We start from the raw sequence: 24,679 nt of genomic DNA on the forward strand, positions 1-24,679 counted from the left end.
GGAAGACACTTCAATTCTATACAAATATCCTGTTTTTCTTCGGATGTTCACTAATGTTAGCATCTATTAATGGTTCTTGACGGCAGTTAGTTACATTGTGTTAATTAATAGTGATTTCTAACTTCCTTTATTTTTTCTGCCACTACTAATTGGCGTTGCACAATAAAAAGAGCTGCCCCTTCCCTCTCATTTTAAAATTTCAATTATTTACTTTTATCAGTATGAACTCACAGATATTTACTTTATTCCGCGAGCTATAATGCAAAACTACCATTTTTCTGTTGCTCAAACTGTCTCAGGTTTGTCTCTACCTGCTTTTGAGTTTTCTCTTTATCTTTGTTTTTGGGGTTTTATTTTATTTTATTTTATTTATTTATTTTTACTAGCTTGACTCTAAGTTAAAGAGGCTTTCTCTTGGTATTTATCCTGCTTGGGGTTGATGAGTGTCTTGAATACCTAAGTGGCCTGTATTTCACCAAGTATAGGAATTTCGAGCCATTATTCCTTCAAATATTTTTTCTGCCCATTCTCTCTCTCCTTACCTTCTGAAACTCCAATACACATATTTTAGATATTATCTAAACACTTACAATAATTATATAAGCTATGATAAGTACTTTATAAGTATGTATAATATATAGTGTATTATATAAGCTATTATAAGTAGTTAGATATTATCCCACAGACTACTGAGACACTATTTTTTTTAAGATTTCATTTATTTATTTGAGAGGGCGTGCACATGCTCACGCATACACACAGGCATGAGTGAGGGCAGGGGCAGAAGAGGGAGAAGCAGACTCCCTACTGATCACAGAGCCTGTCGAAGGGCTGGATTCCAGAAGCCCAAGATCATGACCTGAGCCCAAGTCACACACTTAACTGACTGAGCAACCCAGGCGCCCCATTTCTTAATTCTTTTTTTTTGTTTTTGTTTTTCAGATTTGTCTATTGATCTCCTTAAAGTCTCAAATGAATAATCTACAGCTCTTTATTTTACATATGGGGCTAAGCCTATCCAGGGAATTTTTCAGACATTGTATTTCTTTAAGTTCTACGTTCACTTCTCCTTTATAGTTTCGGTTTCTCTCATTATATTCCCCATATCTTCAATTACTATGTGTATATTTTCCTTTATGTCCTTAAGCGTGTTTGCAACCACGGTTTTAAAATGCCTGTCTGTTCGTTCTGACTCATCTCAGGGACTGTTTATCTTGATTGCTTTTTTTAAAACCGTGGGTCCCAATTTCCTGCTTCTTCACATGTATAGTAGTATTAGATTGCATAGCACACATTGTAGATTATTCATTTTAGAGTTTATGTTGTCTTCCCTTGGAGAGGGAAGTGTTGTTCCATTAGGCACTTAAATTACTGCCAGATGATCTCGATCTAACCGATCGTGGTTTTATTCCTTTTCAGGACTAGTCTTTTTTATTTTTTAATGCAGAACATGCTCTTTTTTCAAAAAAAAAATATTTTATTTCTTTAAGAGGCAGAGAGGGAGGAAGGGGATGGGCAGAGGGAAGAGTAGAGAGAGAAGCATTCTCTCCACTGACCGGGGAGCCCAACGTGGGGCTCGATCCCAGGACCCTGGAATCATGACCTGAGCCCAAGGCAGATGCTTAACCTACTGAGCCACCCAGGCACCCCTAGAACATGGTCCTTACTCCTAAGCTGTGTGGACTTCCTGGATTCTAAGTACCCGAGTTGTTCAGTGAGGTCTCTGCACTCTACTGAGCTGAAACTCCATCTATCTAAGCCACATGCAACTTCTAGTGTTTTCTGTTAGGCTCCCAGCTGCTCCCTGCTAAGGCTTAAGGAGCCTCTTCATGGGCCTGTGCAGTTCTCATCTAGAGACCCTGGGGAACCCCATGCAGACTTCTGGGGGCACCTCTCTGGGCCGTTCCTTCCACTCTAATAGCCTTCCCCACAAATTACAGCGCCCTCAACAGCCTTCAACTTGAAGCTGTGCTCTTCAGCTCTATGACATCACCATGCACTTCTTAGACTCCACTTTCTTGCAGTGCCATCCAGAAAGTTCCCCCAAGCAGAAATCTGGGCAGGGGTAAGGCTCACCTCATGTGTTTCCCTTCTCTCAGTGATTTTAGTTCTATTGCCTACATTCAGGGTCTAAAGCAGCTCCTCAAATATTTTGTCTACATTTTTTCATTTACGGTGGGAGAGCAAATCCCGTACTACTCTGTCATCGTCAGAAGCAGAAGTTCTGCGATTATGAAGTTCATTCTCCTTATCTCTTCCACCACTACTGAACGATGAGCTCCTTGAAAGTAGGGACTGTAGTTAATTATCTTTACATTCCCCCGTAGGCCCTCAGTAAATAAAAAAATCTCTTCTATTGTTTTTTTTTTTTCTACTTGCCTGGCAAGTAATTTTAACTACTAATTAATTTCTACTAATTTCTTAACCAATTTTTATAAAATAGCAATCAAGCAAAGATGAGGGACACGGAGTGTCCATTCTGTGATTTTCCCAAGTGCCAGGCTCCCCAGCGGATAGAGGGGAGCCATATTCAATGCATGACTTGTAGATCCTCCCCAAGACCCACTTAAGAAGCAAAAATCACGTCATCTGGCCCCTTGCCTGACCATGGCCAGGATGACACCAAAATAGGGATCCTTTCCCCATGCTCTCATCCGTTATCTAACCCCCTGGGGAAGCCCTACTACTATTCAATCCCTCATTGTCACCATGGTACATTGAAGGAACCAGGTTTGTGACCATTTTCTGAACCTCTTGCCTTCAAGGTCATGCTTCATTCCCCTTTGTACTAAGGGCCAGAAGGCCTTTGGATTCAGGCCCTTGCCCCACCTCTTACTAGTTACGTGATCTTGAAGAAATCTAAATCCTCTCTGTAATCATTTCCGGTCTTTGCAAAAACTAACTATCTGGTCCTTGTGCTTTGCCTCATTGCCAATCCCACTCGACAAGCCTTCCCAACACACACACGGTGATGAAGTTCTATGAGACTATGGATATGAAAGCCCTTCGGAATCTGAAAAGCACAGAGGAATACATAATCATGATTGTTACTATTTGTGGAGAGACTATGGATCTGTCAATACAAATGCGTTCTTCTTGTTCAGGAGAGTAAGTGTGGGGTAGCATTATTGGCTCAGGATCACCTCCTCCTACACATTTGGCAAGGGACCTTCTGTCCATTGAGAAAGAGATGACCCAGCTGTTCCTTGGACTTGAAGGAAGATGGGCGTTTCAGAGTCCGCAGTGTCTAAAGTGTATTTCAGTGTCCGCAGTGTATAGCTTGGAATTTCTGGGCTCTGGGGAGCGTATCTGAGACAATACTCCTAGATTTTATCAAGGTGGTTGGGGAGAGAGGAGCTCAGGCTTGGCGCTTTATATTCATTCACCAGCACACACCAGAGGCAGGCTCTGTTCCCCGTACTTCTCAGCATGCAGTAGCGAAGAACAGCAGGCCCTGCCTCCCAGCGCTTGAGCCCAGCTAAGCCAGAGACAATCCATCTCTGTCCTGGAGTGCATCCGTACGTGGGCCAGAGCTAGCCCTATGAGGAAAAAAAGTGAGAGCCCCAGGAATTTCCAGCCCAGTTCGGCATACAAGGTGCCACCTTGGCCAAGCCTGGATTCAAGCTCCACGTCCACAGAGGGCATCACCTAACTGCTTACGCTCCATCTCAAACCAGTTCCGGCCCTTTCCGCAGCCACTGCTGAAGCCAGGGCACCGCCTTGTGCTGATAACAGAGCTGCTGCTTGGCTTCCGGGCCCCCAATTCCTGTTTTGGTATCTCTCTAAATCCCCAGGCACCCTCGCTGGGGCTTCGCTTCAGTGAGCGCAAGCTTGTGGCTGGACTGCAGACTCGTCTCCTGGACTCAACTTCTTGAGAGACAGAAAAATGTAAGGCTTGAGCTCACAATAGTCTGGTGGCCAGGCTCTGAAGGCTGACTCCACCGTGCTTTAGTAACCGTGGGCAACTTATTTAACGTCACTAAGCCTCCATTTCTCCATCTGTAAAATGGGTGTGGGATGTGAAAAAGCTCATGTACGTCACTTAGCACAGTCATTGGCATGTAAGTAAGTATTCACTAAATGTGAGCTCATCTTTCCACCTTAGGATCAACTCACTTCTGTCGGTTCCTCCGTCAATCCTCAGATTCTGCCTACAAGTCAAGACACCCATGGCTTCTTTGTCACTGCCTGTCACAAGAGCCCTGAGCCCAAATTGAGGCGGGAGGGCAGTATAGGCTCTGGGCGGGTCCTTGCTGGTCTGACCAGCTTCTGCAACTCCTGGGTGAAGTTCTCTGCCCTATTCTAATCCATGCAGACCTTGGGCATATATATAACGTATAGTATAAAACATATATACCCTCCTCTTTTATATAGCTCCTTCTTTAATTGATCATCTTCCTTAATCTCATAATAACTCCTTTTACAGAGGCAGACACTAAGGTTTGGAGGGGTAAAGAGGCAATTATTATTACTATTATTATTATTACTATTATTATTTCAGCTGCCATTTATTTTGTGGTTGTTATAAGTAAAATACTATGCTAAGAATTTTTTGTACTTTATTTAGTCAGCAGGAGATAGGCATGGAAAACCTGATTTTACCAGTTAAAAAATGGAGGCTCAGAGAGAAGGAGGAATTTGTCCAAAAGCACCCAGTTAAGTGGCAAAGCTGGATTGAAAAACAGGTTGATCTTATTCTACAACCCGTTGTCTGCCTTCCTTTAAGTGTGGGTATAGAATGGCAAACACGCCCAAAATGTTTCAAGTGGGCATTGTTATGTTAATGGAATAAATTCCTATTGGAATAAAACATATTGCCCATTTCTGAAATAAAATTGGGAAGTCCACAAAGAAAAAGTTATCCATAGGGTCCCTGCAGTCCAGATCAAGTTCAGGAAGTCTATGCAAATGAATTAGGGCCCAAGAAGGCACACAAAGCCTTCCCTCTACCCCAAGAAAAAGCCCTTTTCCTACCCTCCAGGGCCTAGAACTGCTCTATTTCCAGGTCCTGACCACTTCCTGTCTTGACTATTATAAGAAGTCCCCAGCCATGCCCGGCTGACTTCTGAGATACGGCAGCCACACCGGAAAAACCTGGGCACTAGACCAAGGTCTGGGCCTAACAGAGGGCCCCTGGGATTCAAGTTTTCCCTGAAAGGATGACAAAGAGCGGGATGACTCTGAGCTGATCAGCAGTACAGCTCACTTCCCCGTGGCTCTGGCTATTTTCAGCTCAGTAAGACCTGCAGTCTTCAGCCCTGGCCTGGAAGCCAGGAGGCCTAAGGAAGGTGGAAAAGAGGAGACCCACGCCTCCTTCACTCACACGGAGGACCCCGGGGCAGGAGCTCTCCAGGACCACTCTGGCCCTCCCTCCCTGCACCCACCTCACCACCACTCTTGCTGCATTTTCTCCCCTCTCGGGCCCACACCTGTGACCACCCCATGGGTTGTATTTCCCTATCCCTACCTAGTTTCTTCCAACTACCATTCACCTGTCCTCCTGATCCTGTTTCTTTGGTCTTTCCCTGGGGACTCTGCACCCTCCCCCCACCCTCTAAATGCTCTGGGGATTTTGTATGTGGTGACACCTTCACCTGGGACCATCCTACTGAATGAATGCCCTGTGTCTCTGGAGCTTTCCATTTCCCAGATCACAAAATGCAATGTGTTTCCTATTGCCTTTGAGTTCTTACTGGTCAATCCACTGAAGAAGTGGAGATGACAGAGTGCCGACGACTTCGTAGCTGAGATGGTGGAGTGGTGACAACTTTGTAGCTTACAGTAACTGACGGGTTCTTATGGGACAGCCACCGCGCTAAATGCTGCATGCTTATGACCTTGTAAAATCCTCACAGAACCCCGTAAGAGATGGGGATTGTTTTGAATCCCCATCTTTCAGATGAGGACACTGAGATACAGAAAGGGACTTTCTTGCCTGAGGCCACTCACGGATAAACCGTAATCCTCAACTCCAAAACCTGCCATTCTGACTTTAGTGCCCAAACGTCCCATTAACAAACCATCCCCAGAACCATTCAATGTCTACCCCCATAGAAAGGTGATTGCTAATGGACATTTGGGACACTCTGGCCAGGGACCCTGGATGTCCTTTGAGGCAAGGGGACAGAACTCTCAAAGTCCCTCAGAAACTAACTGTAGCATGGCAGAAAATAAGAGAGGAGCTTGTGATGAAATTGTCAAAGGCACGTGAACTAAGCTACACAGGTTGTAAGACATTTAGCCCAGTTAATCTGTGGCAATTTTTTAATTGTATTTTTGAATCAGTATAGAAAAAAAAAAAAGCAAATAAAAAATGCTGGAGTGATTATGTATCGAGACGACTCCAAAAATACCAAATCTGAGGGTGCCTGGGTGGCTCAGTGGTTTGGGCTGCTGCCTTCGGCTCGGGTCATGATCTCAGGGTCCTGGGATCGAGCCTCACATCGGGCTCTCTGCTCCGCAGGAAGCCTGCTTCCCTCTCTCTCTCTCTCTTTCTCTCTGCCTGCCTCTGTGCCTACTTGTGATCTCTGTCTGTCAAATAAATAAATAAAATCTTTAAAAAGAAAAACCAAATCTGCAGGAAAAAAGAAATTTAGTAACCTATCCACCGAAGCAGCAAATCACATCACATAGTGACTCCCTGCCTCCTCCATCTCCCCTGGAATGCTCTTCTCATGTTCCGCCTCTCCCCCAGCAGCCTTCAAGACTCAACCAGATGCCCCAGATGCCACAGAGGAAGGACCAGAGGGACAGGGTCACAAGGGAGGCGTCCCCTGATTCCACTTCCCCCAATGGAGCCTCAAGTAGCATGCCCCATTTCTCCTGAGGTCTGCTCCCTGGAATGGGTCTCCAGTCACTTCTATACTCCAAATCCCCTTGGTATTTTGGATTTTGTCGCATGCTGGTTTGTTTTTTTTTTTTAACCGCCTGGCAGAAAATAAATAAATAAATAAATAAATAATTTTTAAAAATTTTAAACGTCTGGCAGGTTTGTATATATGTCAGGGGTGGGAAGGAGGGATCCAAGGAAGGGGAGGCGGGGGAGGGGGGGCGGCTAGGGCTGGAAACTCAACCCAGGCTTCACCCAGGTTTAACAAGTGGATGTGGGTCCAATTCCTGAAGCTTCTGGTGGTTCACTATGTGCCCTTATGGGAGTTGGTCTCTGCCAGTCTCCGTCTCCTTGTTTGTAAAGTGGGGATCATCACACCTGCCCCCGGAAGAGTGCTGGAGAGAGTGAGTGAGCATGGCATGCAAAGCACAGAAGAGCGTTAGCACAAGGTAGGTGTGCAACAAAGGCAGTTGCGATTATAATGGGCAGTGTCTCCTCTCCATTCGTTTGCCGAGTATTTTTATTCCTCGGGGGTTTCCCGTAAGAATAATAGTTTCTGAGTACACTTGTGATGAGTACTGGGTGCTGTATGGAGGTGAAGCATTACATCACTACATCAGACACCAGAACCTAATATGACACCGTATGTTAACTATGCTGGAATTAAAGTTTTAAAGAAGAAAAATAGTTCTTTCATTTTCCTTCTTTTGCTAGAGCTGTTCCCTCTGCCTAGACTATCCTTCTCCCCTACAGAATTAATAGTTACTGAGTCCTTAGTATGTGACAGATACTGTTTTAAGGGCTTTATACGTATTCATTCATTAATTCATCTCCTAATAAACATTCATTAATTTATCTCCTAATAAAACAAAACAAACTGAGGGTTGCCGGGGGGAGGGGGTTGGGGAGAAGGGGGTGGGATTATGGACATTGGGGAGGGTATGTGATTTGGTGAGTGCTGTGAAGTGTGTAAACCTGGTGATTCACAGACCTGGGGATAAAAATATATGTATATAAAAAATATATGTTTATAAAAAATAAAAAATAAAAAAAAAAAAAAAAAAAAAAAAAACATGTCCATTAATTCATCTCCAAATAAACAAATGAGGTCAGTACTACTATTATCTCCATTTTGTAAATTGGGAAATTGAGGCTCAGAGAGGATGAGAAACTTGCCAGAGGTCACACAGCTCCTGAGACCCTGAGACAATATTACAACCACTGCTCTACTGCTTCTAAGTATGAATCAAAATCACCCCCAGCCTCTATGCTTTCCATGCCAGCTCCCCCTCCCAAGAGCCTTCTCTGATCTCCTAAACAGAAATCAGCCTGTGTCTCCTTTTCAAATTCCCCCACCTCTTTGCTAGTATCTCTTTCTCTTATAAGCCTTTGACTTCTGCTTGATATTTTTTTATTTGTGCACAACACATGTCTTAGTTTACCTATCAGTCTTGATATTCCTCGAGGGCAAGGACCAGATTCTATTCCATTTCTTTTTTTGTTTTTTTTAAGATTTTATTTATTTATTTGACAGAGAGGGAGAGCACAAGCAAGGGGAGCAGCAGAGGGAGAAGCAGGCTCTCCAATGAGCAGGGAATCTGACGCGGGGCTCCATCCCAGAACCCTGGGATCATGACCTGAGCTGAAGGCAGGTGTTTCCCCAACTGAGCCACCCAGGTGCCCCTATTCTATTTCATTTCATAAACCCCAAAGGCCTAGCAAAATGCCAGCTGCCATTATAAGAAAGGAGATGCTGGCAAACCATCACAAAGACGAGATCCTAAGTCAAATGGAAAGTGGCAGTACCAGCAATAAAATGCATTAAGTAAATGTTTGTGAAACTCTTCACATTCCAACTGGTACCAGGCTTTTAACACTGGGTATTTGACCCTGGCTTCTTCACAACATGTCAGGCACAGCGGAGCTGAGTGCAGAGCAGAGTGTGGGTGGGGAGGGAATGGGAGAAGGTGCAGGGCCCAGGGGGTCCTCCTTCTAATCTCCTTTGAAGCCCTGAGGGCTGGAAGACTGAGGCAGCCCTGAGCCCAGCCCAGCCCAGCCACAGATGCTGTTTCCATCCTCAGGTGCTAGGACCCAAGTCTCCAGTGCCACCAAGAAAACTAGACACCGACAGCCCCAACCCCCTTTGCCTACACTGACTGTGGCCCTGGGTTGCCAGACGCACCATATAAGATTTATATAAATGCAAAAGGACTATGTTTTTGTAGAAAGTGCACACCACGCTCTTGGGGAGGACCAGAAATTGATGAGCTGGGTGGGATTCACCGTCCTTTGTCAACAGAAGCTGTGATACAGGAAGGGAGAGGTGACTGCAGAAATTCAATGAGCTCCAGCTGGGGGTGGGGTGGGGAGTGGGGGGTGGGCACACTCATGCAGATCCAGCTTAGAATGTTAGGAACATTTATTCAGCTACAAGTGGGGCTGCAGAGGAAGTAAAAGGTGGAATGGGCTCTCTAAATCCAAGATGGCTCAGGGTTGTCAGGGAGAGAGGCGGACGTGAAGAGAGTCCTGTGAGAAGGGGATGAGCTATCCTGCGGGGTCATGGTAGCCCCAGAGGAACTGTGGCCACACCAGAAGCAATGTCAAAACATTCAGGAGACAGATAAACAAAATCCCACGAAGGCTCTGAAACAGCGGTCCTTAACCTCTGGTGGGTCTCTGACCCCTTTGACCATGTGATGTAAAGCACAAATCTTCTTCCTGGAAAAAGAACATGAGTGTGCCCACAGGGGTCCTTATGGTTAAGAATCTCTGTTCCGGGGAGCCTGGGTGGCTCAGTGGGTTAAGCCACTGCCTTCGGCTCAGGTCATGATCTCGGGGTCCTGGGATCGAGTCCCACAGCAGGCTCTCTGCTCAGCAGGGTGCCTGCTTCCTCCTCTCTCTCTGCCTGCCTCTCTGCCTACTTGTGATCTCTCTCTGTCAAATAAATAAATAAATAAAATCTTTAAAAAAAAAAAAAAAAGAATCTCTCTTCCTATCGCCAGAGGAAGGGAAGGTGTTCCAAAGCAAATCGCAAACAACTAACTAAGGAAACAGATGGGGAAGGGGCTCCGGAGAGACTGTTGGAGATGAGGAAAGGTTAATTCTGCAAGGTTCTTATCCAGAAAGGTGGAAAGGGGGACAGCCAGGGGTTGGTTGTGAATGTCAAGTTGTGGCGTGGGGCTGTGAGAGCAAAGCCAAGAAGATGTAAGTCCGAAAAGAAGTGAAATTGTTTGAATGTTAGAATTAATGAAAATATGCTGTTTATGTTCCGAGCAAGAAGAACAGGAAGCGCACAGTCCTTTGTGCTGTCAATTTTGACCTCGGTTCCATCTTTTCTGGGAGATTAACTTTCAGACTCTAAAGTGTGAAAGTACATTGCTAAGAGAGAGCTGAGCCCTCAGTAGAACAAGTCAGACATCTACTGGTCACGTTAAACAGATCTAAGAATCTGGACCTGGAACAAAGCACCTGCTGGCAGGTATTCAGTTGAGGAAAGAAGAAATGGCAAATTGTATCAAGAGGAATGTTCTTACATATTTTCTGGGTTACTTTGGAAGACGAATCCAGGACCACTCGATGGAAATCTCAGGAATGTAAATACCAGATTCCTATTATGAAGAATATCAGCTAGAGTTTATCTCATATGGAGTGAGTTACTCTGGGAGGTGGTGAGTCTCATTTCATGGCAGGTATTCAAGTGAACAATGGGCAATCATTTCATTTTTAAATTCTTTTTATTTTTACTTTTTTAGAGGGGGCTGGGGCAGAGGCAGAGAGAGAATTTGTAAGTAGGCTCCAGGCCTAGTGAGGACCCTCCCTTGGGGCTCGATCTCACAACTCTGAAATCATGACTTGAGCCAAAATCAAGAGTCAGATACTTCAACAACTAAGCCATCCAGGAGCTCCTGGGCAATCATTTTATAAGGGTTTTATGAAGAGTTTGGACTAGAGTTCCCTTCCAACCCTAAACATACATAATTCTGTGCTTCTACCAGATGAGAGAAGAAAAGAAAGTACATTCCCAGCTTACCTTTAGGTTGTTTTAACGTCCCTTCTCTACCTCTGAAATGGTGTGCTTTGCTCCGGAGTGTGGTCACTGTTCACCCTTCCATCCTCTGTCTGTCTTCCCTTCTCCTTGCCTCTCATCCCGCTCTCTCCAGTTCTTTTTCTCACTTTCCTCTTATCCTTTTTTTTTTTTCTTAATATGCCAAATCCTAAAAGACAAGAGACTGTAGTTCTAGTTGGTGCAGGAGACATCTGGCACCTCTTGTCTAGCATCTTTCTCTGGGTTCTTACCTATTTCTATCCCATCCAAGCTTGCCACACCTCTTCTATGAAACCCTCCCTATTTCTCCCCGCGAACTCCGAGCGCTCTGGTCCCAGGTCTCTCCCTGATAGACTTACACTGCCTGGTGTCCTTTCTTCTAGTTTGTCTTTTGACATGGTTTAACTTTTTCACACGTAGTTCGTTTGTCCTCCAGGAGAGTGTAAACTTATGGAGTGGAAGACCATGGTAACTTTATTCCTTTTTTTTTTTTTTAATCTCCCAAGCACCTACTACTGTGCACTCCATGGGTTTTCTGAGTGAATCCTTTCTACCAGCAAGGGTTCTAAAAGTGTATGCACAATAGCAGTGAAAAACAGAGCAAGTGGACAAAAGCTGAAAATAGCAAGAAATCGGTCGAGTTCTAGACGACCGGAAGCAGAGAACTGGAGGGGATTAAAGATGAGCTCATCGTCCTCATTTTGCAGCCTGTGGAGCTGAAGGCGCTGAGCATGGATGTGACTTGGGAGCTTGCTGAACGGGTCCAGAACAGTGCCCTCTCTTTGATCCCTCATTGCAAAACTTTGTGGGGTTACTAAAGCAAGCTAATAGTTGAGGGCCTTCGAAAGTGAATAAAACCTTCGTTTTCCTGAAGGCACGGATGGACCAAGTGACCTCGGCAGGTTCCTTCCAACCCAGGCTGGGAATCCCTCTCCGTCCAGAAGCATGCCGCTGCAATTCTGCCATCTAGCGGTGGGAGGCGGGTATTGCACCGCCGGCGATCTCCACCAATGCACATTGTACCTTAAAACCCTAGCAACCAAAGAGGTTTTAGAGGATGCCAACCTAACACGGGATGGCTCTATGCCCAAGACTGCTCTCAGGTGATTACACTCCACTAGAAGTCTCTACGGTCTCCTCTAGCTCTGATAGCTTCGGCTCCAATTTGGCAGTTGTGTTAAGGAGACTAAATTGTGGCCGTGGATAATTAGCACAGAGATTTCTCGCTGCCAGTGGAGAAAGCTTGCGGGGGTGGGAGTGGGTCAGGGGCAGCCTGACCTTTGTCTTGAAGGGTGGGAATCATTTAGGCAGAAAGAAGAGCACACACCAGAAGGAAGGAATGAAATGGATCAGGAGGTCGTGGGGGCAGGGTGGGAGAGGAGGAGGAAGCAAAAGGAGCTAGGGAGCCAACAGGGAAAGAGATCAGTGGGCTACAGCGAGTCTTAGGAGTGGGGGGCCAAAGAGAGGAAGGCCTTAGACACTGGCAGAAAGGTTTGGGAATGACCAGTAGCTTCTGGGAGGCTTTTTAAGCCCTAATTGAGGAAGCAATTTGATGAAAATGACAACCTATGAATAATATCATATCATGCTACAGACTTCGACCAGAGGGGGGATTTAAGAGTCAAGTTTGTTGTTGTTATTCTATGTCATGTTTTAAAATTTTTAAATGGGGATATTATCTCTTATCTCCTAGGTTGCTATGAGAAAATGTGATGTGGGGGCGCCTGGGTGATGTGGGGGTGCCGTGGGTTAAGCCTCTGCCTTCGGCTCAGGTCATGATATCAGGGTCCTGGGATGGAGCCCCGAGTGGGGCTCCCTGCTCAGCGGGGAGCCTGCCTTCCCCTTCTCTCTCTGCCTACTGCTCTGCCTACTTGTGATCTCTCTCTGTCAAACAAATAAATAATTTTTTTTAAATGTGATGTGAAGTGCTTAGCACAATGCCCAGCACATAGCAGGTGTTCGTTAAGTTGATAATGCTCGTTAGTATCATCTCTCTAAAATTTGCCTTTGACAACAACAGATCCCATTCCATAATCACCTTCGATCTCGTGCCTAGTCGCCTTACCCATTTTCTCCCCAGGGAGGTAGGACAGGCTCCCTGTACCTTTAGATGAGAAGTAGGAAAGGGGCAGAGCAGGGAGGGTGTAAGCAAGAGCTTTCCCTACATCTCCTCCCTGTTCCCTGCCTCGGTTCACCCCCTTTCAGTGAGGCCACTCATCCTCTCTGATGTCCTCTGCAGCACTGTCCACAGCCTTGGGGTGGTGAGGACCCTGCACCGAGATCTGTGTTTACCCTTCCGGTCTCCAGGACACAGGAAGCCTGGCCTGTGGGCACATACAGTCATCTTCTCCCTTCTGCAAAAGCAGCTGTCCCGTGTCCCAGCACTGGCCATCACCCCATCAGGATGGCACCATTGCTGACTCCAAGTGGCACCACTCTTTCCATGTGCTCAGGATCTGGGACACACACCCCTTCCTCTCTTCCCGCCAATCCTCATTCGACCTCCTGAGGGGCCACCCTCCACAGCCGGCCACCCCTCAGGGTGGTGGAAGCAACTTCAGTGGGCTCAGTTCTATTCCCATTGAGTCTGTTAAGGGGTAGAATTGTGACCCCCCCACCCCCAAATTCATAAGTTGAAGTCCCAGCCTCCCACCCTCAAAGTGAAGGCATTTGGAGGTGGGGCCTTTGATAATTATGTTTTGGTAAAGTCGTGACTGTGGAGCACTCTGTGTCTCTTTCTCACCCTGCTTTTTCTCCTCTGTGAGGGTACAGCAGGAAGACAGGAAGAGAGTTCTCACCAGAACCCAGTCATGCTGGCACCCTGATCTCAGACTTCCATCCTACGAGACATTGATAAATAAATATCTATCATTGAAGTCACTGGCCTATGGTATTTTGTCATAGCAACCCAAACAGACAAATACATGGGCCAAGTCCTGGTTTGAAATACTGGAAGTCAGTCCAGTCAAAGAAAAATGTGGAAATAGGTTACCTTTTGCCCATACTTCTACCCAGGAGGGGCAAGGACTTAGCCTGACTGAAGGCCCCCACAGGCATGAGGCAGAGTAGGGAAAGAGTCACCAAGAGGACAGGCGTTCCTTGTCTCTTCAGATAGACAAGCCCAACACCACAGAGGCCATGCAGGCTCCTGAGAACGCTCAGAAGTGCTTCCAAAACTATTCCTTCAGAAGTGGTGGCAGAGACAGAGCAGCCATCTTAGACCATGAGCAGAGGTCACGTGCTGCAATCCCACCAGATAAACGGAGGCTGGGGTCCTGGGCACTTGGTGCAGAATGGCTGTCACACAAGCCCTGGACTGTGGCCTCCGAAACTCTGTGGGAGGGAAAATGTACTTCTGTTTCCTTTAAGCCACTGTCTTTTAGCCTTTGTAACTCACAGCCCAATAGAACCATAACTGATACTAGTTTCAGAAAAAGTTGGAGGTTATCTGTCACATGATTACCACAATCTAATGTCTCTGTCTTCCCACTAAATTGTAAGCTCCATGAGGACAGGGACCATGGCTGTCTGGTCAGTAAATCCCCAAGGCCCAAGCCAGGCCATACACACAGCAGGCACACAGTCAGTGTCTGTTGAATGAGTTGGTGATACCGGTTCACGACCTTCCTCTCCCGGGGCCTGAGCATCAGAACTGGGTCTCACTTAAAGCCCATCTCCCGAGAAAAATCTTCCCTGTCACACCTCATTTCCTTCTAGTTCCTCTTCCTGCAGGTCCCTGGGAACTCAATACTTTGTGAGTCACCAACTTAGGCTCTTTGACAGTCGTTCTCTGCTTAGTCCTTGGATGCCTGTTTTGTTGTTTAACTGGACCATGAGCTCCTTGGGCAAGCAAAACACTTTCTCAGGTTTTGTTTTTTTTTTTTTTTTTTTTTTTTTTTAAGATTTATTTATTTATTTGACAGGGAGAGATCACAAGTAGGGAGAGAGGCAGGCAGAGAGAAGGAGGAAGCAGGCTCCCTGCTGAGCAGAGAGCCCGATGCGGGACTCGATCCCAGGACCCTGAGATCATGACCTGAGCCGAAGGCAGCGGCTTAACCCACTGAGCCACCCAGGCGCCCACTTTTTCAGTTTTTTAATCATTGGGAGCCTTAATCCCAAATCCTCATAAATGCATATAGTAGACAATAAACATTTCATGAAGAAAGTAAGAGAGGGAGGAAAACTTGACAAAGGCTCCGACACTGAAGAAGAACACTAGATTTCAAGTTGGGAAGGTTGATTTTCAAAAAGGAGAAAAAAGTAAGGTCAAAAAAGAACAGAAAGAAGCCTAAGCAGAAAGAAGCAAAAAAGAGCCTAACTTGGAAAAAATTTCAAAGGCAGGTTATTGTGTTAAAAATGAGAAAAATATGGGATGCTGGGTTTCCTTTAGCTGTGACCTTGGATAAGTCACTTCATTGCTAACAATCCATTTCTTCATTTTGACAGTTAGGTCTGGCTCCATCATGGGTCCTCTGGTTGTGTTCCAAGCAACACAAGTTAGAGACCCTGAGAAGCTGGAATCCAGCCCACGGCCCCCACCAGAGCTCTACTCCCTTCAGCTCCGTGCATTGGCTCCCCCATAAGAGCCAAAGACTTTGGAGCTAAAACAGTTTCAAAACCACTAGAGGCAATGACCCCCTTCCACAACTACATAAAGATCTCTGGTTTTATGATTCAATCAGTTGATTCCCAAAGCTGGAACCCTCTTCAAAGAAGAAAGGCTACACAAGGGCCTTGGTCTCATCTTCCCAGCCAGACTGTAAATTTCTGAGAAGGGTGAATTTGGGTTCGTGGGTTCTCAGCCTCCCATGACAAGCTTCCCTTCTGGGTTCGTGGAATCTCAGCGATGGCTGGATTTATAGATGTTCCACAGAGCTCTGTGGCTGGATACCCCGACAGGGCAGCAGACCAGTGATGAGAAGGAGAATCTGCTCCACCCTGCCAAGTTCCCAGGGATAGAGGGACCCCCATATGGGGGTAACCGGGCCCCTGAACTCCAATATAAATGTGTCTGCTCAAGGGAGTGGGTCTTGAACTTCACCACATTTCTGGGCCACCTGGGTGCCTCAGTCCATAAGCATCTGCTTTCTGCTCAAGACATGATCCCAGAGTCTTGGAATGGAGACTGCTTTTCCCTCTGCCCCGCGCCCCCCATTCGTGCTCGCTTTCTCTCAAATAAATAAAATCTTAAAACAAAAAACCTGCATCACATTTCTATTTTCTTCTTCCCAATCCTGGTCTTCTCATCCCTCCCATTTTCCCACTTGCCTTTCCTGGCTCCCCTGCCCTCCCAGTTCTGAGGTCTGTGCTCTCTCTGACCCTGACACTTTCTAGAACCCTGAGTTGGAGTCCTGGGTGTGGACCTGGGGTTTGAGCAGCGAGTCAGTGAGATGTCCAGGACGAGCAGGACTGAACCAGGCACCAGGGAATTTGTACTCAGGGTAAGAGGTGCCTAAATGGGCCCACATCAAGAAACAAGGACCAAAACCAAAATGTGATACCTACATACAGTGGAATACTATTCATCGCTAAGAAACAAGGAGATTCTGATCCAGGCTGCAACGTGGATGAAACTTGAGGACAATATACTAAGTGAAAAAAACCAGACCCAAAAAAACAAATACTGTATGATTCCACTTATATGAGATATCTACAGGAGTCAAATTCAAAGACAGAAAGTAGAACGGTGGTTGCTGGGGGCTGGCGAGTTAGTATGTAATGGACATGGGGTTTCAGTTTCGTAAAACGAAAAGGTTGGAGATGGGGTGCCCAACAATGTGAATATACCGAACACTATAGTCCTGTCCCCTAAAAATGGTTAAGATGGAAATTTTATGTTATATTTATTTTGCCACAATTTTTTACAAACAAAGAAGAACCATTTGAGGGGACCCTGGCAGCCCCAGTGTTCCTTTACCCCCTTCCTGTTCACCACCTGGAGGTGAGACAAGGTGGGGAGTGAGCCTTGGAAGGAAACGAAACTCCGGATTACAGCTCCACGAACTGCAGCCCCCTACCCCGTGGCGCTTTCCACTCATGGGTCTAACCTCATTATTTCCAGATCCCTGGGCTTCAGCCCTTGTCTCCCAGCTCCCAGATACCACTCATTTCCCTGAGGAATATGTGTGGACCCTCACATCACACACACAAACACACACACACACACACACACACACACACACACACTCTCTCAATTAATTCATTTTTTAAAAATAATTCAAAGACTGGCTGGACTCAGAGTATTTGGCCCAGGCTTGCCAGAACCGTTTATTTACAGGGAGGGTTCGGGGCCCAAGGAGTCATGTTGTGTCGGGTAAGTCCAGGACCCCAGCTCCAGCTCAGTCTCTCTGGGTCTCTGGCTTAATTCACTCCAGAAAGGCTAAGGCCCAGAACAGGCACCTGAAAGAAAGTGCTAGATGGACCCCAGCCCCTTATTACAAACCCCATACCCCAGCTGGGATGGCCCTCAGCCCAAGGGGAGTCCAGGGAAGGGAGTGAGGAACAGAGTCAAGGGCACAGGCCAGGGCGCTCTTCCCCCCAGGACCCAGCTTTTGCACATGCAGGAGCCAGTACAGGAGGCTCCAGTCCAGAGGGAATGGTCTCGCCTTGAGAGACCTTAATAGAAAGGCTGTCAGGTGTCATTGATGAGGGTCAAGACAGGGTACAAAGAGCAGGGAGAGAGCAAGGCCAGGCTGGAAGGGACCGAGGGCAGGAGGCAGGAGCGCAGAGAGAGCAGGGAATGGTGGGAAGGCCAGGCTGCTCGCCCATGATGGCCCTTCTGGTTTCCCCTTACGGGGTCTGAATAGGACTGAAAAGCTCTAGGGCATGTGTTGGTGTTTGGGAGCCCCCTGGCAGGCCCCAGAAGGGACTAGGGGTGGGGGACACTGCACTCACCGGCGAGGGGTCTGCTTTATCCAGACATGATGTGTTTGACAAAGGCTGGGAAGGGAGACAGAAATCAGTTACCACACTTGGCCCCTCTCAGCCCCTGACTTCTAAACTTCCCACCAGCCTTTCTACTGGCGGTGATTCTTTCTCTCCTTTGGGGTTGATGGGGGAGAAGCAGGAAGAAGAGACCCAACCTCTGCTCTGTGTCTTCTCAGCTGACCCTGGACAGAGATGAAAGGAGCTACATTTTCTCTGCTAATCCCCCCAACCTTGAGAAAGGAGCCAGCATCACCCCATTGCTCAGATGAGAAGACGGACACTAAGAGAAGGTAAGTGATTTGATCCAGGTCACAGAGCTGGTCTATCACAGAGCTATCTCCAGAAGCCATGCTCTTTCCATCACACTATGCTGTTCAGTCCAAGGATGGAAGAGAACATCCATCGGGAGCTCGCCAACATCCATCTAGCCTCTAATTCCTGGATCTGTCCTGTTCTGCAGACCGGTCCGGCCCAAACTGTGCCCGCCCTCTCCAGAGGTCCATGGAAGTGAGGCATGATGGGATACCTTCGTAATTGATACAGCCATTGGCATCCTCTTGCCCCGCCAACAGCTGCTCCACCTCAGCCTCGGTCATCTTCTCTCCTGGGGTGGGGGCAGGAGGCTCTGAATTACACACAGCAAAGGAGGGACAGGCCAAACCCAAGCAGCCCCTTAAGTCTCAAGTCCCAAGTCTCTCCGGATCTGGGACCTGGACATCCAAGCTCTGCAGGGAGAGCCAAGGTTTTAGATCTTTCCTACTCCCCAAGGCCTCTTCCTCTGTCCTACAGCCAGCACTGAGGGGGGTGGGGGACCAGGGCCCCCGTGATTGAGGCAATGATAAGGATGGGAGCCCTGGGTCCCACCAACCAGGTCTCCTCCTTCCAGCCCAGCTGAGCAGACCCAGTTGGGGGAAGGTTGTTCCTGCAGAGCCTGGGGAGACAGGGCCTGAATCAGGACATGATCCTCAGGAAGCAGGGACCCCCGTCTACCCCCTACCTACGCCACCTGGGCACTCCCACCCCTCCGTTCCACCCCCTCGGGCACCACGAGCCTGCGTACCCAGGGTGGCGAGGACATGGCGGAGCTCAGCACCCATGACCGTGCCATTGCTCTCCTTGTCGAAAACACGCAGCCCCTCCACGAAGTCCTCATAGGTGCCCTGCTCCTTGTTGCGGGAGATGTGCTGCAGGATGGGCAGGAACGTCTCGAAGTCCAGCATCTTGGCATTCATCTCTTCAGGCGGTTAGGAGAGAGGATGTGATGTGACGAGGGGCTCAAGGGGAGCAGCAGGTCCTCAGGGGGCCTCGCCCCGGCTCTGCCAGGCCAGACCAGGGCGGAAGGGGAAAGCCACGGCGACTCCACCCAGACCTCTAAGCCCCACGTGGCCAGCCAGGTGCCGGGAGCCGGGGCAGCCGTGGCAGGATTTGAGGGGCCCGAAGGCTCACAGAACCAGGCCTCACATTCATAGTTTAGACTTTTGACATGGGATGGACACGTCCCAGAGGTAAACTGATAGGATTGCAAAAAGGGAATTTTGCATCATTTCTCCTTTGGGTCTCATCCCTAGACCACATTAAATGGAGCAAGGCTGAATCAATCATTTTTACAAATTTGCAATTCTTTCCTGATGAGCCAGCCCATCTCTCCCACACGATAGTGTGTTGAAAGCTTTCATTTTTAAATACCACAGATGTTGGCAATTCTGTCTTCTCTAACAGCACAAGGACTTTCAAATATGGAAGCACCCAGACACCTTTGACCTCTAACAAGCCCTGCTGGTCCTCTGGCCCTTTCCTCCCCACATCCTTCCCCCACCCTGGGGTTTTCACCAGCAAGAGGAGGAGGGGAGGGGCCAGAACCAAGGAAAGGGGAAGGGAGCTATATGGGGCCCAGGAAGCCTGTAGAGAAGCCTGGGGGGCTCCTCCCCAGGTCTGCCTGTCCCCACCGGGTGTGACACCTCTTAGAAGGAATTATGTGTCGGAGCAGCTGTTAACTCTACTACTATGCATGACAGATGACATTCACAAATGGGACACATTCCCCTGCATTCCTTTTGAAACTCATTCACCAAAACCTAGTGAAGGCAAATGAGCAAAAGAGGCATCGTTACGAAGCTCATCTTGAGTCTGCTTTGACTTAAATGAATCATTTGCCATCTTCAGTGCTCTCACCATCATAGGAAACAAAGTCACAAAGTCTTCGTGATACAATTCATAGTGGCCACAGGACATTTCAGTGCATTAACACTGCAACTAGCATACTGGGCGTGGGGGCGCGGGCAGGTGTTGAGTGGTGAGACCCCCAGCTCACCTCCCTGTACCCTGGGGTGTCAGAGGAACACCCTGAAGCAGGTCCTTCCTGCTCTCCAGGAGCTCCAACCTCTCAGGGAAAACAAGATCAAGCCCTGGCCACATTCTTCAAGAATCCACTGTTGGAGACTTCCATAACTCTAGCAAGGGGAGAAGGGTCACCTGGAGAGGGGGGTCTGGTCTTGAAGGGCTAATACGGGAGAAGAAAAGGAGCCCCAGGGACCTTTGGGCAGACACCAGGAGGTGGAGGCCCAGGCCCACGCTGACCTTCAGGCTTGGGTTTGCCCAGGACACGCAGCACCTCGGCGTTGGTGGGGTTCTGGCCCAGGGCCCGCAGCACGTCCCCGCACTGCCCGTAGGTGATCTTCATCTCTCCAGTCGGCGTCCGGTCAAACAACGAGAAAGCCTCTTTGAACTCTGCAGAGAGAAGATCTGACTGCAGCCTCCCCGGGGCAGAGGGAGGACCGTGGCCAAGGGCCATCAGCCTCCACCCAGGCTGAGAGCCGGTCAGTGCGGCTGATAAAACATTTCAGTGTTTGCCCTTGGCCGTCATTCCAGCCCCTCCCTGGAAGCCACACCACGCCATCTTCTGACAACCAAAGGGGCATCCGGGAGCCTCCACGATCTGTTCCAGCTGGGACCTGGGATGCCTTCTCTCAGTTCTGTCATGTCACCTGAATATTGCCCCAGCGGGGCTCCTACCTCCCACGCTCCCAGCCCTGCTGCAGGGGAGGGGCCCGACTGTCAAAATGGCAGGGAAGTGAAAACAGCCCCTGCTCAGAAGTCTGGATTGCCAGCTTCTCAGCGAAGTGCAAACATAGAGAGTAAGGCTTCACCCTCCCCTCCCTTCCCCGTTAACCGGGTCAAAGGAGGTGGTTGTGCACAGAGGCCCTTTCCAAAATGTTAAGACCTGTTCAAGAGTCGGCTATCGGTGCTGCCTGTTCCAGGCCAGTCGGACCACCCCAGCTCTGCCACTGACCTGGATGCGGCCTTGAGCAAACTGCTCACCTCGGCGGGGGCCCCCCTTTGTTTTAGCTCTAAGTGCGGACATCATGTCCACCAGAGTGGGTTGCCGGGGGGATTATGAAATGTGCAAGCGGCTGTCTAGCACATGGTAAGGAAATCAACAAAGGGTGGCTATTATTGTTTCCCTAGTTCTGAAGCCGGCTCAGAGCTCTAGGGGCTACAATGCCCCGAAGTTACCAGGGCAGGTCTCCAAGCAGCAAGGTCAAATTAAGGCACCTCTGGGCCCTTTGGAAAGAACCTTAATTCTCATGAATGTGGATTCAACCAGTTCATTACTGGGGATAATTTGGACTGGGACTGGCAGAGAAATGGTTTGACTAAATGGATTAACAGTATAAACCAAAGACTGTATGAACCACTTAGGAAAAAAGCTGCTTTTAATCCTCACCAAGTACTCTAGAAACACTTATCCCTTAGAGGCTGCCTACGGATTATTTACAAATCATTCCACATATCAAAGCCATTCCCCAAGATGTTTATTTGCAAGCCTTTATTAGCCTTTGTAAGAATTTAAAAGCTACAAAACCACATGTCTTTCAATTACTGAATAATTAAGTTCAAATTCCATTTCCATTGCTTACTAGCTGTGAGACGTTGGGCAAGTGAATATTTAACCTCCATAAACCTCTTCTCCTCTATAAATAGCACCTACCTCATAGGATTCTTGTATTACATTCAAATCAGATACAATAATGTATATTTAAAAATCTTAACAAAATGTCCTGTGTATAGTCAATGTTCAGACAATGCTGCTAGTCTTATCTTATTGCATTAATCTCGATTTTACCACTTAACTATGTGATTCTGGCCAGGTTAAACCTCACTTAACCTTTAAACCTTAAACCTCACTGACCTTCATTTCCTCCTTTGTCAAAAGGAAATAATCCCTTCCTCACAGTTTTGTTAGAAGAATCTAATTTTTTTCTTAACGTTTAACGAAATGAGCATGGCTTCTGGCACAAATTCATTGCTCAATAAATATGTGAGTTGAAACTAACTCAGAACTTTTCTTTAAAAAAAAATTTACTTATTAAATAAAGAGAGAGAGCATGAGTGGCAGGGAGGAGCAGAGGGAGAGGGAGAAGCAGGTCTCCCACTGAGCAAGGAGCCCAATGCAGGGCTCCATCCCAGGACCCTGGGATCATGACCTGAGCCAAAGGCAGACACTTAACCAACTGAGCCACACCGGTACCCCTGAACTCAGACTTTTTGATCTCCTAGTTCATGCGGAAGAATGAGGTCAGATTTAATAGGAGAAGAAGCGTCCTCATAGAAGAATATAATGATCTTTTTTTTTTTTTTAAAGATTTATTTATTTGACAGAGAGAAATCACAAGTAGACAGAGAGGCAGCCAGAGAGAGAGAGAGAGGGAAGCAGGCTCCCTGCTGAGCAGAGAGCCCAGTGCGGGACTCGATCCCAGGACCCCGATATCATGACCTGAGCCGAAGGCAGCGGCTTAACCCACTGAGCCACCCAGGCGCCCCAAGAATATAATGATCTTTAACAGGACAGTGGAACATGAGAAGGAAAGCAGAAGAACTGTGACCTATGATTTGACCAAGCTCTGAGCTGATAACATCTAAATCTTTTTTCTTTTTATTTTATTTTGTGTTTTTTAATTAACATATAATGTATTATCCGTTTCGGGGGTTCAGGTCTGTGATTCATCAGTCTTACACAATTCACAGCACTCACCATAGTACATACCCTCCCCAGTGTCCACCACCCAGTCACCGTATCCCTCCCACCCGCGAAACGTAGTCTAATCTTTCAAAAACCTTATGCTATAGGTATAATTATCATCATTTCTAGACCAATGCACACGTGACTTCTGGTCAACTATTCAGAACACCAAGAAAATAGTGAGGAGGGAGTAGGTGGAGGGAGGGACCTCCTGTACCCGCTAATGCTCCAGCCCTCTGCAAAACCTGGTATACACATAAACCCCAAACACTCAAGCTTAGGGCTGCTACTAGATTGAAGACAAAGCCAGTGTGATCTTGGGGTATATGAGAGGCGATATTCATGGGCTCAGAAGAAACCTCTTCTCAACAGTCTGTAGTAGTCGGGTCCTTGCTAGAGCAATGACCAAAGGTGATAATCCCTGCCTATAAGAATATGGAAATCGGGGCGCCTGGGTGGCTCAGCTATTTGAGCATCCAGCTCCTGGTTTCCATGAAGGTCATGATCTCACTGTCATGATATCAAGCCCTGCCTCCTAGCTCTGTGTTCAGTGGGGAGTCTGCTTCTCTCCTTCTCCCTTTCCCTCTCTCCCCCCGCTCCCCTCAGATGTTCCCTCATTCTCAAGTGAATAAATAAATCTTTAAAAGAGAGAGAGAGAGAGAATATGGAAATCTGGAGAGGAACCAGTAAGTCAGTCAAGAGTTAAAAACGAGTTTCTATAAGGAAAAAAAAAGCATTGAAATAAAATGGGGCCATAAAGCTAAGACTGGATTTGATAACTACAAATAAATAGAGGATATTCTAAAGGAAGCTGAATAGAGTCACAGAATTTCTGAATTGAAACGAACCAAATATTCTTACTTTGCAGATAAGAAAATTAAGGTTCAAAAAAGTGACTTGCCAAAGTCTCGTGGCCAATAGTGGCAGAATTAGGGGCCAATAATAAAATCTCCTGATTCCAAGTAACATTCTTTCTAGCATAAAATGAGAATAACATCTTCAGCTTCATCAAAGAGCAAATGAAGAGACAGCAGGAGTAAAATACAAATAGAAACTACTCCGATCCAAAAAAAGGGACATCTTCCAGATCAGAGGAATAATGACAGACTGAAATGAGTTAGACCACAGCCCTGAAAATCTTCATGGAGAAAGGAGGCAACCAGCTGCCCCAGTTGGCTTTGACCATGATTCCCATTTGGGAAATGAAAAATTTTTTATCATTAGTTGACTCTCTAGTCCTCACGGGTACCACCATGCTTGTATCTACAAACAAGTGTATATTTAACTAAAATGCATTTAAATCAACTTTAAGTATTTTACAGCACACCAAACTATTGACTGAAAGTGAATGTCCACAGGGCATTGCAAAAGCCAGATTAAATTCACTAGTTTCAAAATGCATCTGCTAGTTCTCATGCCCTATTTGTGAATAAACTGGTATCACTTTTGGGGAAGGCAATTTCACAATAACTATTACAATTTAAAGTTTAAGTATCCTTTGACCCACTTCTAGAAAGTTCCCCTGGGGAAGGCATGCTGGTAGCTCCCAACTGGAAACAATCTGAATGAAGGTCTATCATTATCAGCCTGATTCAATCAAAAGGTACATCTGCCTGTGAGAAGCTATGTAATTCTTTAAAAAATAAAGTAGAACTGTTTGTTAACTATAAAAAAACACCAAGGTATATTGGGATGCATGGGTGGCTCAGTAGATTAAGCCTTTGGCTCAGGTCATGATCCCGGAGTCCCAGAATCAAATCCCACATCGGGTTCCCTGCTCAGTGGGGAGTCTGCTTCTCCCTCAGCCCCTCAGCCCACTCATACTCTCGCTCTCTCTCTTTCTCTAAGAAAATCTTTA

The 24,679-nt window shown here is 47.1% G+C and overlaps 1 protein-coding gene across 3 annotated transcripts in view; it reads right to left on the minus strand.

Moving 5' to 3' along the window:
- Nucleotides 1-17,108: 17,108 nt before the first annotated feature.
- MYL4 (myosin light chain 4) overlaps nt 17,109-24,679 on the minus strand; it is a 28,939-nt gene continuing 21,368 nt past the window's right edge. For all 3 annotated transcript variants that reach the window (XM_059147706.1, XM_059147704.1, XM_059147705.1), the window contains 5 exons: nt 20,379-20,528; nt 18,862-19,035; nt 18,328-18,405; nt 17,769-17,813; nt 17,109-17,273 (listed from right to left, as the gene is read on the minus strand). In XM_059147706.1, coding sequence (XP_059003689.1) covers nt 17,785-17,813; nt 18,328-18,405; nt 18,862-19,035; nt 20,379-20,528 — 431 coding nt within the window. In that variant the 3' untranslated portion in view covers nt 17,109-17,273; nt 17,769-17,784. The remainder of the gene's footprint in view (nt 17,274-17,768; nt 17,814-18,327; nt 18,406-18,861; nt 19,036-20,378; nt 20,529-24,679) is intronic.

The sequence above is a fragment of the Mustela lutreola genome, chromosome 15, assembly GCF_030435805.1.
Source record: "Mustela lutreola isolate mMusLut2 chromosome 15, mMusLut2.pri, whole genome shotgun sequence".
NCBI classification, from domain to species: Eukaryota; Metazoa; Chordata; class Mammalia; order Carnivora; family Mustelidae; genus Mustela; species Mustela lutreola.